Source organism: Rhincodon typus, chromosome 39 (genome assembly GCF_021869965.1).
Source record: "Rhincodon typus isolate 14 chromosome 39, sRhiTyp1.1, whole genome shotgun sequence".
Classification (NCBI taxonomy): domain Eukaryota; kingdom Metazoa; phylum Chordata; class Chondrichthyes; order Orectolobiformes; family Rhincodontidae; genus Rhincodon; species Rhincodon typus.
This window is the reverse complement of record NC_063370.1, coordinates 14559438-14577963: the sequence shown is the minus strand read 5'-3', so window position 1 is coordinate 14577963 and position 18526 is coordinate 14559438. Positions and strand designations below refer to the sequence as shown.

Genomic DNA, 18526 nt, shown 5'->3' with positions numbered 1-18526 from the left:
CATTGAATATATTCAAGGTTGAGTTAAACAGATTTGCAATCTGCAAACAAGTGAAGACTTAGGGGACAAGTAGCAAAATGGAGTGAAGACCAAAATAAGGTCAGCCATGATCTCGCAGAATGACAAACCAGGATGGATGGGCTGAATGGCCCACCCCTGGTCTTAAAGATATAAGCCTACATTAGCGATTACAAAACGTACTTCATTATTTGAAAAACCATTTAACAGTCATGAACATCACTATGTATATACCAGTCTGCTTTCTTAAAAAAAGTAATCAAAAACTCAGTGGTTGAAGGGAAGGAGACAGTTTCATGACAAGTTCAACTTGAAAGAATTACATTTCCTGTTGCAGTGCAAGAGGAGTCATTTAAACAACTGTTTGAAGCTCACTGAAGGTCAGAGCTGTCCCTTGAACATTAAATTAATGGGCAGCTTCATATTCCCACAGTCAGCAGGAAGGGTGGGCTGCCACTTAGGAGTCAGCATTTCAAAGGCAATTTTTAGTAGGAGTAAATCCCAGAAGCATTCAGCACCCAACATTTTATTTTGTTTTTTTTTGGTGGGTGGGGAAGAAAGCAGAGAGGGAAAGGGGTTCAGGAAAAAAAAAAAAGACGACGACAAGCCATGACAGACCGAGTGCGAGAGATATTCTAGGAACTCATCCAAATCAAATTAGTACAAGGGGTGGAAGGTACATAAAATCAGTACAAAACACAGCCCCAAGTAAATCCAAAATAAGAGAAACATGGAGTACAGCAGGTCCACTCAATATAGATGGATGTAGATATTTCAGGTATACCAAGTTACATCAGCAGGTTAAAACTAAGATCTCTTTGAAAACTTAACGTCTCCTTGAGCTCAGCTAAAGGCTGATGGCGAAGGATAGGACTTGGTAGGAGGTCAGTGCATTTCATGTTACTTCCCCTGCCAAATGCCAACTACAGATGAGGGAGCAAAGCACCAAAAGCCTTCTGGAGTCCCAACAGTGCCAACTGCCTAGGACAGATGAACAGATGTATGCACGCACACAGATAAGAGGATAATAATAGAGTCCAGATTCCACTGAGCAACTGTGGGGTATACCATGGAAGCAGATTTTTTGCTTTTGTAATTTTGTCAGGGAATAAGCTACACTCTGTGGGTCACTATTTATTGCTCATCCCAGCTTACCCATAAAAGATGGTAGAGAGCTGCCTTCTTGAATTATTGTGTTGTTAATGTAGACCCACAATGCAATTAGGGAGGAGTGCTAGGATTCTGACCAAGAGACACTGAAGGAAGGGTAATATTTCCAAGTCATGGTGGTGAATGGCTTAGGAGGGGAACTTGCACATTATGCAGATCCCATGTATTTGCTGCCCTTGTCCTTCTAGATGAAAGCAATCGTGGGTTTGAAAGATGCCATCTAAGCATCCTTGCATGAGTCTTGCAGGGCATCTTGTAGATGGCGTCCACTATTGCTACTGTGCATTGTAGGTGAAGAGGGTGAATAATGAGCCAATGCCTTGGACGGTGTTGAACTTGTGTTTATGGAGCTGCATTCACCCAGGCAAGCAGAGAGTATTCTATCACACTCCTGACTTGTGACTTAGATGATGGATAGGCTTTAGGGAATCAGAAGTCAAGTTTCTTGCTACAGAATTCCTAACCTCTGACCTTTGGATTGGTGTCAATATCCTGCATTTAATTGGCAGCATTGGAAAGCACAAGAATAGGCTATGATGGTTTACTAAATTGCAAGCAGATGAATTTGATCAAATCAGTACAGATATTTAAAGCCATTTCCTCAATTAGGAAATTTACCTGCTTGTTGAATTTCCTGGTACTTGAAATTGGGAAGAGCCAGGTTGCAGTTGGAGGGATAAGTTCACTTTCAGCAAAGTTAATCCACTGCTGGATGAGGGCAGCTTCTTGAATAGAAGTACCTCGCAGCATACCACTGCTAACTGGAAGGAGAAAAAAAAAGTCAGGTACTGCAACAACATTCATTTCCCTAAACAGTTTGGAATCACATGCAGACCATCACTATGAAAACTGTTTATACAAACTAAAATTAACTTGCATTTATCTGAAGCCTGAATGTAGTAAGCTACTCAAAGCATCTGGAGATAACTGGACAAGAGGATTTAAAAGAAAAAAACGCCACACCATTCAGGAGAGCACTGCAAAGGCACGGACAAAAGTACTTTTCAGGGTGGGATAGGGGAAGGAAGAGGAGAAGAGAGAGAAAAGGGAACGCTTTAAAAGAAATCTGGAGATTACTGCCTAGGCATAGCTATGAAGATACTGGAGAAACTAAAGTTAGAAAAAGATGTTCACAGTAAAGGAAGCCATTAAACCCATGTCTGTACAGCATCCCAAGAGTGCTACACAGCTAGTCCCCTTCACCTGCCTTAATCACTTTCAAATATATATCCAGCTGTTTTGAAACCCTCAATGGAATTCACCTCTGCCAAGGAAAGAAGTTTCTCCTCATCTCACTCCTTGCTGACAGTCTTGAAATTGTGACCTTGTTACACACATACCAACTAGTGGAAGCAGAATATCCTTCTACACCCTGTCAAAATTATTCATATTTGTTCAAAATTATGAACATCTCAACAAGGTCACCACTTCATCTTCTCTGCTCCAAGGACAGCAAGCCTAATTTCACTCATCTTTTGTTGTGTCTAAAAATTCTTTATTTCTGTTATCATTCTAGTAATTCTCCTTTGCATTCACTCCATAGCTTGGACATCCTTCCTTAGGATGCCCAGAACTGAATACAATACTCCACAAGGGTCCAACCAATATCTGTAGAGGTGTAACCTCACTTCCTTGCTTTTACGATTTCTGCCTCTAGTTATAAACGCAAAGATCCTACAAGCTTTAACTGTTTCAACTTGCCTTCTCTTCAGAGAGTTATACACTTGATCCTTGGGGTCTCTCCACTCCTGTACTCCCTATTGGCTGTACCATTGAGCCGGAATGGTCTGCGTTTCATCTGCTAAAATGCATTAACTCATATCTCTGCATTGAGATTCACATGGTAGGTGTCTGTCCATTTGGCCAACTTGTCAATGTCCCTCTGAAGTTGCTCAGTGTCATCCTCACAATTCACTTTTCACCAGCCTAGTATCATCTGCAAATTTAGTGACTTTATCCTCAAATTGTTTAGTGGCAAAACCAGATGAACATTCAAAATCTTTGGTAAGGTGTTTTTAGTATTATCAGTTCTTAAATTGCACTAGTTTAAAATTGGAGGTTGTTGTATGCAAAGTTGACACTACATTGCAAGAGATTGAACTTAAAAAATAAAAGATTTTTGGGGGCATTCAGAAACCTATAGGGAAAAAAGAAAAGAAATCTTCAAATGAAATGCTACTCTTAACCCAAAATGCTGAATGAAAAAAAAGAAGTCACTCCTGCAGAGCAAGGATGGATTAGTCTATCAAGGTCACAGCTAAAATCAGGGTTACACTGTTGAAGCTTGTTAATTTGTACACTGATCATTACGGATGCATTGCCCATGTTAAAAGAGCACCTTTTCTCCAGGAGAAATCACAAGGGAAGGCTCAGACTGGACAGAGAATCTAATTCAAGCAATCAAGTAGTTCAGGCCAAGTGTGTAGAAAGTGGAGATTTTGTAGGTAAGAGTCTGCGAGATTTAATGTCAATTGGCGTTGAAGGAAAGTAAAACAGATCCCAGTAAACTACTTCAGGAACAAAATAGCAGTGGATTCTTTAGCCATTAAAACAGTGGGAATTCCCTCACATTCCTGCAGTTCAAAAAAGCTTCTGAAGTCAGCCTTTTTGATCAAATCTTGCACCTCATGTTACTTAAGGTAGCAAGTCTTTATCCTCGATAAACAGATCTGAGAGCACAACATCTGTTGAAATTCTGCCACAGAAGCCTAGAAGTAGCTGCCAACAGCTGTATATCAGCTACTTACGGTTCTAAACTCCAATGTTTTTGGCAGTCACACAACGTAGCCCCGAGGAGAGCAACTAACCCTGTTCATTAGGTGGCGTTCCCTCTGGTAAGGTGTCGGGCTAGTGGATTTGGGAAGGCATACATTTGGAGCATCAGGAGTTTAATACTGCATGTAAAACAGAACCAACTCTCCCATTAGAACACATGGCACTTCCTCCCAAATTCTAGCTGGATCCTCACTAAAAAAATGAATTTCTCTGAAAACAAAATAAAGTGCATTTTTTTCCCCCCTTTCTCAAGTTTGGACTCACTCATTTAAAGACTTGCATTTCTGCAGCACCTTTCTCAGCCACAGGATACTTCACAGCTCTGTTGCAATACAGGAAGCTGCCAATTTGCACACATCAAGCTCCCAAGCTCAAATATAATAATTACTTGATCACTGTTAAAGTACAAATAGAGATTTCCTGTACAAAAGTAACTTCCCAGCTCCTGTTTAAAGATTGTGTAAAAGATCGCATGACAAAAGGAAGTGGAAGGGTGGTGTGGTTTAACATCGCACCCGAGAATGGTACATCAGACACCGCACCACACTCTGATGTACTGGAGTATCAACTTCCTCATTTATATAGAACTCCCGGAGTAACGCTCAAACCCCTAACTTTTCAATTCGGAAGAAAGTGTGAGACCCTGTGACAGACAGTTGATTTACTGGAACAAGGAGAATTATACAGGGAGAAGGCCTGCACCACCAGCATTAATATGCAAAACATGAATTTATTATTTGTGGGTAGGGTTTGTTTCTGAGTTGACTTCATTGTTCTATTCTCTTCCCACCAGACCAGCAGCACGTTCACACTAGCCACTGGGAGGTCTCCCTGCCTCACCCCCTGGCAGATTGGGAGGAGTGCTCAGGAACCAACGCACACAGCACTTGCATTATAAACAGGATGTCCTAAATCACACACACAAGCTTCCTCTGCAAAGACGGGCCGTCTGCAGCTCCACCCTGGCAGGAATCACGTAAGACTACAACTGGTGGAACGACACTCTCTGGGTTGCATGCCTTCTACATCACCAGCTAGAGTACTTCTCCTGCTCCTGGAGTCAGCTATAACAAAACAAAAAGCTTCCCCCACAAAAAAAAATCCAGTTCACAAGTGTACATGTTAACCAGGCCCATCCTTTATTTCCTCCTTCCACCCTGCCCTCAAGCAAGCCAGTGCTTCGTTCAGAGGTTGGGCAAGTCAATCTATTGGGACCAGCAGCAGTCACATTCTAAACGTACGAGAGACCTGGAGACACTTTTATAGAGCCAGAGCCAAAGGTGAGATTAAAATACCACTGACTAGAAATTGAACTGCACCAGCCATAAATACTGTAACTGCAAGAGCAGGTCAGAGGCTAGGAATCCTGAAGCAAGTAACTCAGACTCTCCAAAGCCTGTCCACCATCTACAAGGCACATATCTTAAGTGTGATGGAATAATGCCGTCTTGCCTGGATGAATGCAGCGCCATCACAACAGCAAAGTTAACACCATCCAGGAGGAAAGCAGCTCACTTGACTGGCACCCCATCCAAAAGCAAACAAAAAAAAAAAAAAAAAAAAAAAAAAAAAAAATCACTTCCCCATCAATACACTGTAGCAGCAGCAGTATGTACCATCCACAAGATACACTGCAGAAGTTTACCAAGGCTGCTTAGTACAGCATTTTCCAAACCAATGATATCTACCACCTGGAAAGTCAAGGGCAGCAGGTATGTAGAAACACCAAAGCGCTAAATCCCCTCCAAGCCACCCATCTGGACTTGAAAATATATTGATATATCACTGCGGATGAATTAAAAATCCTGGAACTCCCTATGCCCAATGGACTGCAGCAGTTCAAGGCAGAACTTGATCAACCCCCTCCACTCAAGGCCAATTGGGGACAGGCAACAAATACTGACCCAGCCAGTGAAGCCCACATCTGCTAAACAAACAAAAACACCTTCTGAAAAGTGATAGGGTCCCCTCACTTAAGAAAGTTGATTAGACCCATATTCCCAGACTAGCCTCACTGTGTAGCATAATCTCCCACTCTGCCATTACTATGAAGCCACAAGATCAGCCCTGCTTCAAAGAGTAAAAAGGGGAGCATGCCAGGAGCAACAATAGATCAAAAATGAGGTGTCACTCTGGTGAAACCACTTCAGGATTACTTGCAAGTCAAACAGCATAAAACTTACAGGTCTCATACCAACAGATCAGACCTAAAATCTACAATCTCACCACATCCTGTTGTGAATGGTGGTGGACAAACAGCTCACTGTAAGAGGAAGCTTCACAAAGATCCCCATTGGCAATGATAGGAGAACCCAGCACATTGGTGCAAAAGACAAGGCGGAAGCATTTGCATCCATCTGCAGTCCCCTCCAGAGATCCATAGCATCACAATATCAGGCTTCAGCTTTTTCAATGCACTCAATGGGAAATTGAGAAACAGCTTAAGGCACATGATATTGCAGAGTCTTTGGATCCTGATTGCACTAGGTTCAACTCCAACCAGAAAATGAAGCAAGATGGTTGTGGCTGAAGGTTAATTATTGGATATCAATACATTCTTCGGATATGTATCCTAGGCCCACCCACCTTCAGCTGCTTCAATATCCTTCCCTCTATCACAACAGGGCTGAAGTGGGGATATTTGCCAATAACTGCATAATATTCAGGACCATTCAAGAACCCCTCAGGTGCTGAAGCAGTGAGAGACTAAACGCAGCAAAATTGGTCAACATCCAGGTTTGGGCTGACAACAGGCAAGTAACAGCCATGCCACATAAATGCCAAGAATGATCATCACCAAAAGAATCTAATCATTTCTTCTGATCATGCAATGGCATTAAAAAAAAAATCAATCCCCCAATACCAAACCAGGGGTTACCATTAACAAACAAACAAAGACTAGCTATACAAATACGGTGTCTACTTTTGTAGAATTTCTAAACAGTCATACAGCATGGAAACAGGCCCTTTGGTCCAACTCATCCATACTGACCAGATAGCCCAAACTAAAAGCAGTCCCATTTGCCTGTTTTTGGCATATCCCTCTAAATCTCTCTTATTCATGTACCCATCCAAACATTTCAAGTGTTTAATTGTATCCACCCTACTACTTCCTCTGGCAGCTTATTCCATACATGGACCACTTTCTGCATGGAAAAAGTTGCCCCCCCCCCCCCCCCCGCCAAGTCCCTTTAAAACCTTCCCCTCTCACCTTAAACCTATGCCGTCTGGTTTTGGACTCCCCAACCCTTAGAGACCTTAGCTATTCACCCTATCCATGCTCCAATTTTATAAACCTCCATAAAGTCATCCCTCAGCCTCTGACACGCCAGGGGAAAAAGAGCCTCAGCCTATCCAACCTCTCCTTATATCTCAAATCCTCTAGTCCTGGCAACATCCTGGTAAATCTTTTCTGTACACTTTCTAGTTTAAGAACATCTTTCCTATAGTAGGGTGAACAGAACTGCACTATTCCAAAAGCAGCCTCAATGTTCTGCACTGCATAACTGGACTTCCCAACTCCTATACTCAAATATTCTGAGCAATGAACACAATCATGCCCAATGCATTCTTCACCACCCTGTCTATCTGCAATGCCACTTTCAGGGAACTATGAACCTGCACCCCTAGATCCCTCTGTTCAACAAGGGGCTAAGGCCCTACCATTAACTGTGCCAAGTCCTGCCCTGGTTTGCCCTACCAAAATGCAACATCTTGCACTTTAATTAAACTTAATCTGCTACTTTTTGGCCCATCTGACCAAGGTCCTGTTGTATTCTTACATAACCTCTTCACAGACCAAATATACTAGCAATTTAGTGTCATCCACAGATTTCCTAAATATCCCTCCTATATGCTCATCCAAATTGTCGATATAAATGACAAAGGACCAATAACCAATCCCTGCAGCATACCGTTGGACCATCAACCCCCATCTCTCCAATGCCTAGCTACCATCTGCAAGATGTTGGGGTGGGGCATGGTGATGTTGGAACAACTTCATATTGCTCAACACAACTTCAACACTATTTAGGACAAAGCAGGGTACTTGATTGTTGAAGTTGATGGCAGTACATCTCCCAGCTGCCTTCTTCCACTGTAGGAGGTCAGGTCTGAAACAAATGGCCATTCATTCTCTTCATCACTAACCCATAATGGCAGCAAGTGTGTACCATCTACAAGATGAACTGCAACAACTTAAAGGCTCCTTTGACAGTACAGTCAAAACCTATGATCTCAACACCTAGAAGAGCAACAGGCAGCAGACAGATGGGAACATCACCCCCTTAAAGTTCCCTTCAAGCTCCACACAATCTTGACTTGGAAATGTTTCTCCATTCCTTCACTGTCACTAGGTCAAATCCTGAAACTCCCTCCTGAATAGCACTATAGGCGTACCTCCTTCCAAACAGGCTGGGCAGTTCAAGGTTGCAACTCGACATCACACTCAAGGGTAATTAGGAACGAGAAAATGCTTGCCCTGCCGGAGAAACTGTACACCTCACAAGTGAGTAAAAAGATGCTGTTTACAGGCTTATTAACCGAGGATAGGTCATGTTTGAGAATTAGTCAGGGCTCAGAAAACAGCAATGTCATTTCCACAGCCTACACCCCTTCTGTATTTGTTAAGAAGCTTGTAGCAGTATGTAGTATTAAGGCAGGCCTTAATTAAGAGAATGCTGCCCTCTGTTAGGTAAACTGCACCATTACCAACTGAAAACTGAAATAACTGAAGGTTAGGTTACATGTTGTGCAGTGGTAGATCCCTACCTAAGCCAGGCAGCCTAGGTTTCTGCTCCTGTGGTGTGTAATAACATTTCTGAACAGGTGGATTAGGAAAGTGCAGCTCAGCAATGACAAGGAGCAGTCAGTCAGTCATTCTCTATGTTCCCACCAAATAACTAAACCCAAAAGTGAATGAGGATCACAATTCCTGTACTTGCATCACGTCCCAGAGATTATGGAATTTTACACAAACCAAAATGAAGTAATTAAAAATATCCAAAAACAAAAATGCCAAAAGCCCAATCTCCCAACTGCCTTCTTCCACTGTAGGAGGTCAGGTCTGAAACAAACAAGATAGTACAAGAATGAGATAGACAGGTTAGGGGCATGGTGCCAGACAATAAATCTCTCCCTCATTGTCAGCAAAATGAAGCAGCTGGTCATCGGCTTCAGGAAGTGGAGTGGAGGACACGTGCTTGTCTGTATAAACAGCACTGAGGTGGAGGTGTCAAGAGCTTCGGGTTCCTAGGAGTAAAATATCACCAATCCATCCTTGCCCATCCACATTGACACTAAGTCAATGAAGCACACTAATGCCTCTACTTCCTCAGAAGGTTAAGGAACATCAGGATGTCCAGAAGATCAATTGGGCCAATTGGCTGAGGAATGGCAACTGGAGTTTAATTTGATTAAATGCAAGGCATTGCATTTTAGTAAATCTAAAAAGCACAAGACTAGAGGTTCAGGTACATAATTCTTTGAAAGATGCATCACAGATAGACAGGGTGGTTAAGGCAGCATTTAGCCTTTAACCTTTAACATGCCTTCATTGCTCAGACCATTGAGTATAGGAGTTAGGATGTCATGTTGAGGTTGTACAGGACGATAAGGAGGCCACTTTTGGATAACCATGCACAAGACAATAAGACGTAGAAGCAGAAATTAGGCCATTCGGCCCATTGAGTCTGTTGTGCCATTCTATCACGGCTGATAAGTTTCTCAACCTCATTCTCCCCCTAACCTTTGATTCACTTGACAATCAAGAACGTCTATCTTAAATATAGAGAATGACCTGGCCTCCACAGCCTTCTGTGGTAATGAATCTATGGAATTCACCATTCTCTGGCTGAAGAAGTTTCTCCTCATCTCTGTTCTCAAGGGTCTTCACTTTACTCTAAGGCTGTGCCCTCAGATCCTCGTCTCTCCTGCTGATGGAAAGGTCCTCTCAATGTCCACTCTGTCCAGGCCATTTAGTATTCGGTAAGTTTTAATTAGATTCCCCTCATATCCTTCTAAACTCCGATGTGTATAGACCCAGAGTCTTCAAACATTTCTCATATGTTAATCCTTTCATTCCTGGGATCATTCTCGTGAACCTTCTCTGGACCTGCTCCAGGGCCTGTACATCCTTCTTGAGGTATGGAGCCCAAAATTGCTCACAATACTCAATGTAGTCTGATCAGAGCCTCAAAAGTATATCCCTGCTTTTATATTCTAGTCCTCTCGAAATAAATGCCAATATTGCGTGTTCCTTCCTAACTACTGACTCAACCTGCAAGTTTACCTGAAGAGAATCCTGGATTAGGACTCAAGTCCCTTTGCACTTCAGACTTCTGAATTTTCTCCATTTAGAAAATAGTCCACGTCTCTATTCTTCCTACCAAAGTGCACGACCTCTCACTTTCCCACATTGTACTCCACTGGCTACGTCTTTAGCCATTCTCCTAACCTGTCTAAATCCTTCTGCAGTCTCTCCACCCACTCAATACTACCTGTCCCTCCACCTATTTTTTGTATCATCTGCAAACATAGCCAGAATGCCCTCAGTTCCTTCATCTAGATCATTAAATGTATAAAGTTAAAAAAGATGCAGTCCCAACACTAATCTTTGCGGAACACCACTAGTCACCAGCTGCCTTCTTGAGAAGGACCCTTTTACCCCCACACTCTGTTTCTGCCAGGCATCCAATCTTCTGTCCAGGTTAGTACCTTGCCTCTAATACCATGGGCCCCTATCTTACTCAGCAGCCTCCTGTTCAGCACCTTATCAAAGGCAAAGGCATTCTGGGAGTCCAAGTAGATAACATCCATTGGCTCTCCTTGGTCTAACCTGCTTGTTACCCCCTCAAAGAATTCTAACAGATTTGTCAGGCAATGACCTCCCCTTGATGAAACCATGCTGCCTTTGCCCTATTTTACCATGTACTTCCAGATATGCTGAAGTCTCATCCTTCACAATGGTAAGGTTATGGAGTCCAACGACCAAGGTCAGGCTGATCGGCTTGCTGTCTTTTGCCTCACTCCCTTTGAAAACAGGGAGGCAGCGTGGGGTTTACATTAGCAATTTTCCATTCCTCTGGGATCCTCCCTGACTCCAGTGATTCCTGGAAGATCATCACTAATGCCTCCACTATCTCCTTCAGAATAGTTCTGGTCAACCTGTAGGAAGGATATTATTAAATTGGAGAGGATTCAGAAAAGATTTTCTCTACGAAGGATGTTACAAAACCAGAAGTTGCTGGAAAAGCTCAGCAGGTCTGGCAGCATCCGTGAAGAGGAAAAAAAAGTTAACATTTCAGGTCAGGTGACCCTTCCTCAGAACTGAGGAAGTTCTGGAAGCCTGTGACTGGAACAGAAATGTTAACCGTGCTTCTCTTTACAGATGCTGCTTCAGATTGTGAACATGCAGTCCTTTTTTTGCTTTAAGGAATCAAAAGATTATGGGAGGAAGAATAAATAAGGTAGGAAAGTGAAGCTGAAGGTTACAAGATCAGCCATAATTTTGTTGCATGGCAGAGCAGACTTGATGGGCTGAATGGTCTACTTCTGCTCCTAAGTATTATGGACTTAATCAGATAAAGGTGGCGTAAAAACTAAATACGAAGACCAAGAGGCTATACGGGGGGGGGGGGACAGCATATGAGCAAGCAAATGAAGCAAGTTGCAAATAGGATTGAAAGAAACTTTAAAATGATAAAGACAGTAGGACATCTTTTAAAAAAGATAATCAAATCAAGCTCAATTCCACTAAAACAAAACAAAGCAAGCAAGCTAATTGAGAGTGAACAATGAACAAAAAAGGGAGCTGAAATGAAGAAAAAAATCATTTCAATTTAAAAAAGGAGGACAAAAAAAAAACCACTTAAGGCGTAAAAAAAAAAATCAGCAAGGCAAAGTAAAATTACAAAATCAAATTAAACAGAGTGAACACTAAAATCAAAGAACTGTGAATGCTGAAGATTTAAAAATAAAACAAATTACTGAAGAAACTCAAATCTGGCAGCATCTGTGAAAAGAAATCAAAGTTAATGTTGAGTCCAGTGCTGTTTCTTCAGAACTGGGTCTCAAGGAGGATCTCTGGACTTAAGCTTAATTCAAAGACAAGAGCGCCCCTACAGACAAGAAAAATACTGAAGTAGGAAATGGTCACAAAAATACGGTCAAATCAACTCAAAATAGAAACCATTGAATTACTGAATTCATCCACAGGGTGAATTTCTAAATATTACTGTTGGAATAGAAAAAAGGGAGAAAACTGACAATACCAAGAAAAGGTGGTGCTCACACAGATTACCAGTGACAAGGGGCCAACAGGTACCCAACGTTCTGGCACTAAGCAGGAGGGAAGCCACAAACCTGGGAACAGACCAGTCAACCCAGGAGTCCATGGCACATAGCAAGTAGTCATATTTTGACAAGTTTTAATAAACACTGGGAAAGCAGGAATTAATAATTGAAAGTGGGGTAATGGCAGATATTAAACACATTTGTCTTCACTGTATGCTATAAAAGTAACATCCCAGAAATAAATGGCAGCAAACCAGGAGCAAAGAAATTAAAACATTACATTTAACAGGACTCAAAATATTAGCTGCTCACTGAAATATTAGAACTAAAATCTGACAAATCCTAATGGTCTTCAGCCTAAAATGTTGAAGCCAATGGGCTAAAAAGTGATGGAGTTCTATTTGGATAAATGCAACATATTGCATTTTGGTACAGACAGGGGTAGGACTTATACAATTAATGGTAGTGACTTAGGTAATGTTGCAGAACAGAGGGAACTAGGGGCTCAGGTGCCTAATTCTTCAACTTTGTGTCACATATAGACAATGTGGTTAAAAAGGCATTTGGCACACTTGCCTTCATTGCTCAGTCCTTCGAGTATAGGAGCTGGGAAGTCATGTTAAGATTGCACAGAATATTGGTGAGGCCTCCTCTGGAATATGGTGTCCAATTCTGGGTGCCCAGTTATAAAAAGGATATTAAGCTAGAGAGGGTTCAGAGGAGATTTACCAGGATGTTACCAGGTATGGAAGGTTTGAGTTATAAAGAAAAGCTGGATAGTCTGGGCCTTTATTCACAGGAGTGTAGGAGGTTGCAAAGTGACCTGATAGAATGATAAAATTTATAAAATCATGAGGGGTATAGACCAGGTTAATGGTAGTTGTTTTTCCTCTAGGATGGGGATTTCAACACCAGGGAACACACTTTTATGGAGAGAGGAGAGATTTAAAAAAAGACATAAGGGCTTTCTTTAAAAAAGACACAGGAGGGTTCACATGTGGAACAAACTTCCTGAGGAAGTAGTGAACGTGGGCACAATAATATTTAAAAGATATTTGGATAGGTACATGAATAGGAAAGGTTTGGAGGGATAGGGCCAGGAACATGCAAGCGGGACTAGTTTAGTTTGGGATTATGTTCGGCATGGACTGGTTGGACCAAAGGGTCTGTTTCCGTGCTGCATGACTCTGGCTGCAGAGATAGTAGATGTATTAGTTTTTAAAATTTTCAAAAATCTCCCTAGATTCAGAAAATTGATTGGAAAATAGTGATTAACTCATCTAGTCAAGAAAAGGAGGGAAATATAGGAAACTATAGACTGGTTAGCCCAACAGCCATTTTAGGGAAAATGCTGGAATCTACTAAAGGAGGTAACAGCACTTAAACTTTAATGCAATCAGAGTCATCATGGGTTTGTGAAAGGAAAAAAAAAAAAAAAAAAAAAAAAAAATCACATTCAACTAATATATTAGAGGTGAGCAAGCAATGTAGATAAAGGAGAACCGGTGGGTGTACCGTGCTTGCGTTTTTAAAAAGCAGTAGACAAGGTGCCACAAAAGGTTACCAAAACAAAAAAGTAAATAGTGGAGAGAATAACATACTACAATAGACAGAGGTTTTGCTGGTTACTGGGGAGTTGAGGATGGGCATAAATTGATCAACTTCAAGTTGGTGGGGTGAGACAAGCAGTATACTACAGGGACCAGTTATGGGACTTCAACTATTGATAATTGATGTAAGTGATTTGGGGAATGTAGGATCATCTTGTACAGATAGATTACAACACTTCAGGGCAGGTGGGACTTGAACCTGGACCTCCTGTCCCAGAAGGAGGGACACTACCACTGTACCATAAACCCCAGGGGCCAAGTGTATGGTACAATATTTGATGATACAGAAATGGTAGGAAAATAAGAGAAGGTACAGAGTCTGTAAAAGAGATATAGACAGGAAATCCTAAAGAATCCAAGCAGGGCAAACACCTTAATTATCAAAATTTGAAGTCAATTTGACAGGTACAGCTATGCATGAAGTACAAGTATAACTCATAATATAACGAAGTACAGAAAACTTGCAGACTGGGCATTAAATGCCAAATAAATTTTAGAGACAGATAAATGCAAGGCTGGCAAGAAAAACATAAGTGCCACTTTCACAGACTAGTAACAAAAAAAATTTAGTAGATTATGAGAGCAGAGGTTGTTTTGTGGTGACATGGGCAACATCATTACCCACGTTAGAAGCTCCAGGTACAAGCCTGGCACATGGAATTCATGGCAACGGAAAGTGTATTCACAATGTGGCCAAACAGGTCACGTGCAGACTACAAATGCTTCCAAAACACTGCCTTCCATTCAGTAACAGCAAGGAAGTCTCCTGGTTAGTCAGCCAGCAGAAGGCATTAGCAAACCCATTCTGTACATTGGTCCACAATTATGCTTCAGAAAACTCATGGTTGCCAATGCCTTCGTCAGGCATGGCATCTGAAAGGAGACAGGAAGAACAAAGGGAACAAGGGATACAAGTGAACAAATTGAAAGCAATGCATTAAGTAAGGAATTAAAACCCAAGAGCTGTATTTATTTCTAGGTGTAGAATTCCAAAGTGGTGGTGAAGTTATAATCAAACTTTTGTAGGATTCTGGTCAGACTGTATGGATCTTTGTTCAATGATCAATCTCTACGCTATTAGAAAAGAAAGCACTAGTGAAAGGAAAAAAAATTACAAAGATGTTATTAGAACCAAGAAATTATAGGTAGGGGGGACTTTTTCCTCAAGAGGATAAAGGCCCAGGGAGATAACCCAATGGGACATCTTTTAATTTATGAATGGGCTGAAGAGATAGGCATGAAATGTTTCCACATGAGAATTCAAACAAGATTATTAATACAAATTAGCCAAGAGTCCAGCAGGGAAATCATCATTTATTTCATTCAAGTGGTAAGAATGTGAACTGCAATACCACAGGAAGTAATTGAGGCAGACTCATTGTCTTGAAAGGAAAAGAGGGGCCTGGGGAGTGTTGTCAAACAAGACGACCTTGGGGTGCAGGTTTGTAGTTCCTTGAAGGTAGAGTCGCAGGTAGACAGGGTGATGAATGCAGAGTTTCATACACTTGCCTTTATTGGTCAGTGTATTCAGTATAGGAGTCAGGATGTCATGTTGTGGTTGTACTGATATTGGTTAGGCCACTTTTGGAATACTGCATTCAGTTCTGGTCTCCCTGCTATAGAAGAGATTTACTACATCTTTCCTGCATGCTTTCAAGTTTAACAAGGATGTTGCTGGGATTTGGAGGGTTTGAGCCATAGGAAAGGGCTGAATAGGCCGGGCTATTTTCCCTGGAGTATCAGAGGCTGAGAACTGATCTTGTACAGGTGTACAAAATCGTGAATAGCCAGGGTCTTTATCCCAGGGTAGGAGTCCAAGACTGGACAGCACAAGTTTAAGATGAGAGGGGAAAAATTTAAAAGGGACCCAAGGTGCAACTTTTTCCACAGAGGGTAGTGAGTGTATGGAATGAGCTGCCGGAGGGGGTGGAGGAGGCTGGTACAATTACAGCATTTAAAAGGCATCTGGATGAGCATATGAATAGGAAATGTTTAGAGGGATATGTGCCAAATGCGACTAGATTAGTTTAAGATATCTGGCCAGCATGGAGGAGTTGGACCAAAGGGTGTCTGTTTCTGTGCTGTACATTTGTGACTATGAGGATGTCACAAAATAGAAAGGCATGCTGAAAGTAGTTCAAGGACGCAGCTCAGCTACATCTTCAAGGCCAGCGACATCCACGGAGTCTGCTCAACAATAAGATCACAGCTGATTTGACATTTGTCAGAACCTCACTTTTCTGCATGCACCCTCATAACTCAAATCCAATTAAACCCAGCAGAAACCACTATAAAAAGAGTCAGTGAGGTGAATTACCAGGATGCCTTTAAAAGGAGAAAAAATGAACATGCGTAACAGCAAATAAATAGTTCTATCAGGAAAAAAAGCATGGACTAGTTGTTCTACACTCTTGGCTCAATGTAAGTGGAGCAGTTGGAAATCAGAAGGAAGAAGGGGAGATAGAAAGAACACAAACAAGAAGGACAATTAAACTTACCATAATACGCAACTGCATTACTTTCTTGCACACAAAAGCCACTGTCTGCCACCAATACAGGGACCTAAACAGATTCAGGAAAGTTTAATGATAGCCACTATAAAAAAAGTGCCTCTTGATATCAAGAGAATACAAGCTCCCACAAAATTTGATTGATTAGCAAAGATATTAAGGGCTTTCACTGGTTCACTACCTACTCCTGCCAGCAGATGTCAGGACTACTATCCAAAGGCTGGCTGATGGAATCACTCTTCCAGCTCATACAGACATCTGGAAACAGTAAGGACTGCAAATGCCGGTAGCCAGAGTTAACAGACATGAAGCTGGAAAAGTACAGTGGGTCAGACAGCATCCAAGGAGCAGGAAAGTCAACGTTTAGGGCCAAAACCCTTTGTCAGGGCAGGGGAGGACAGCCCAGCCCAGAAGTAAATACAGGAGGGAGCTGGGGCTGGAGATAGGGTAGGTGGGTTGGTGATAGGTGGAAGCAGGTAGGGGTTAGTGTGATTGGTCAGTGGGAGAGGTGGAGCAGATGGGCAAGTGGGAAGATGGGCAGGTTTGGTCAGGTCAGGGAGGCGAGGAGGGGGAGGGCCAGACCAGACATGGGATAAGGCTGGGGGTTGAGGGATTTTGAAGCTGGAGAAGTCAATATTGAGGCCTTTGGGCTAGAAAGCTCCCAAGGCAAAATCAGGTGTTGTTCCTCCAGTTTACATTTGGCCTCACCGACAATGCAGGCGGCCAAGAATGAACATGCTGCCGGGGCGGGGGGAATTAAAGATGGATGACAACAGGAAGGAAGGTCGGGTTGGTTGGGGACTGCAGATACCCTGCGAACCAGTCCCTGAGTCTGCATTTGGTCTCCCCAACAGAGGGAACCACATTGGGAGCAATGGATACAATAGATCAGGTTGGATGAAGTGCAGGTGAATCTCTGCCAGATCTGGAATGATATTTTGGGGCCTTGGACAGAGGGGAGAGGGGAGGTGTACGGGCAGGTGTTGCACCTCTTGCAGTTGCAGGGAAAGGTACCGGGGTGTGGTAGAGAAGTTGGTGGGGAGGGTGGTTGTGGAATGAATGGTGGTCCTTGTGGAAAGCAGACAGGGGTGGGGAAAAAATATCTTTTTCCACTCAGTTACTGGGGAAACAAGCACAGGAACATGACAATTTAATTCAGGCACAATCAATATTATTATCGTCATTTATCCAGGAATCTACATTTACTCAATGTCATCCTCCTTAAGGAGTTATGTCCATAGAATAAAAAAGTGGAGTAGAAACCACAATGTCTGGGTGAGGGATGGCAGAAAGACCCTCAGTCTTGTGTTTCAATCTGAACAACAGCACTTTCCAACAATTCAGCACATCCTCGGTAAAGCAGCGAGTGTGAACCTAAATTTTGCAATCAAGGTCCCAAAAGGACTTGAACCTTCAGATTCAAAATATGGAAGTGCTAAAACTGAGCCATGACAGACACCTCAAAATTAACAGAGGTGGGAATTTGAGTTTATTCAAATTCCACCTGCCTCAAACGCAGACAGATTAAATTCACAGTGCAGAAAAAACCCTTCAGTCCATTGAATCTGCACTGACATAAATACCACTAAAATGCACGGATTCCAATTTCCTGCACTTGTCCCATGTCCTTGAGCATCACAATATTTGAAGTACCATCCAAATATCTTTTTAAAAAGGCTGTAATGTTTCCAGCCTCCACTACCTTCCCTGGCTGTACATTCCAGATTCCCACCACCCACTGCATGAAAATGTTTTTCCCACCACCCCTTCTGCAGCACCCCCCCCTCCAAAATTCCCTGAATTTGCTGCCCTTTAGCCTAAAACTATGCCCTCTTATGATGGATCCCTCAATCAAGGGGAGCAACTGCTCTTTATTCACTCTGACCATACCCCTCAATCTCATACATGTCTCTCATATCTCTCCTCAGTCTTCTCTGCTTTAAAGAAAAAAATTCAAGCCTATCTAGTCTCATTATAGCTCAATTTCAAGCAACATCCTCTAACTCAACTAATGCTACTACATCCTTCTTGTAGTGAGGTGACCAGAACCATGCACAATAGATTCCAGCTATGGCCTGACCAATGCTCTGCACAACTCCAACATTACATCCTTGCTCTTGTATTCTTTGCCACAACTGATGAAAACAAGTA

General features: G+C 42.2%; 1 protein-coding gene across 2 annotated transcripts in view; it reads right to left on the bottom strand.

Moving 5' to 3' along the window:
• Window positions 1-18526, bottom strand: part of LOC125487298 (elongation factor 1-gamma-like) — a 42450-nt gene that overhangs the window by 18610 nt on the left and 5314 nt on the right. Inside the window, exons 3-4 of one of the 2 annotated variants that reach the window (XM_048618291.1) lie at window positions 16364-16427; window positions 1807-1949 (exon numbers count right to left, since the gene is read on the bottom strand). In XM_048618291.1, the coding sequence (XP_048474248.1) occupies window positions 1807-1949; window positions 16364-16427 (207 nt within the window). Of the gene's footprint in view, window positions 1-1806; window positions 1950-4227; window positions 4247-16363; window positions 16428-18526 lie in introns of those variants that run through there. The other variant, XM_048618292.1, reaches the window with a different exon arrangement.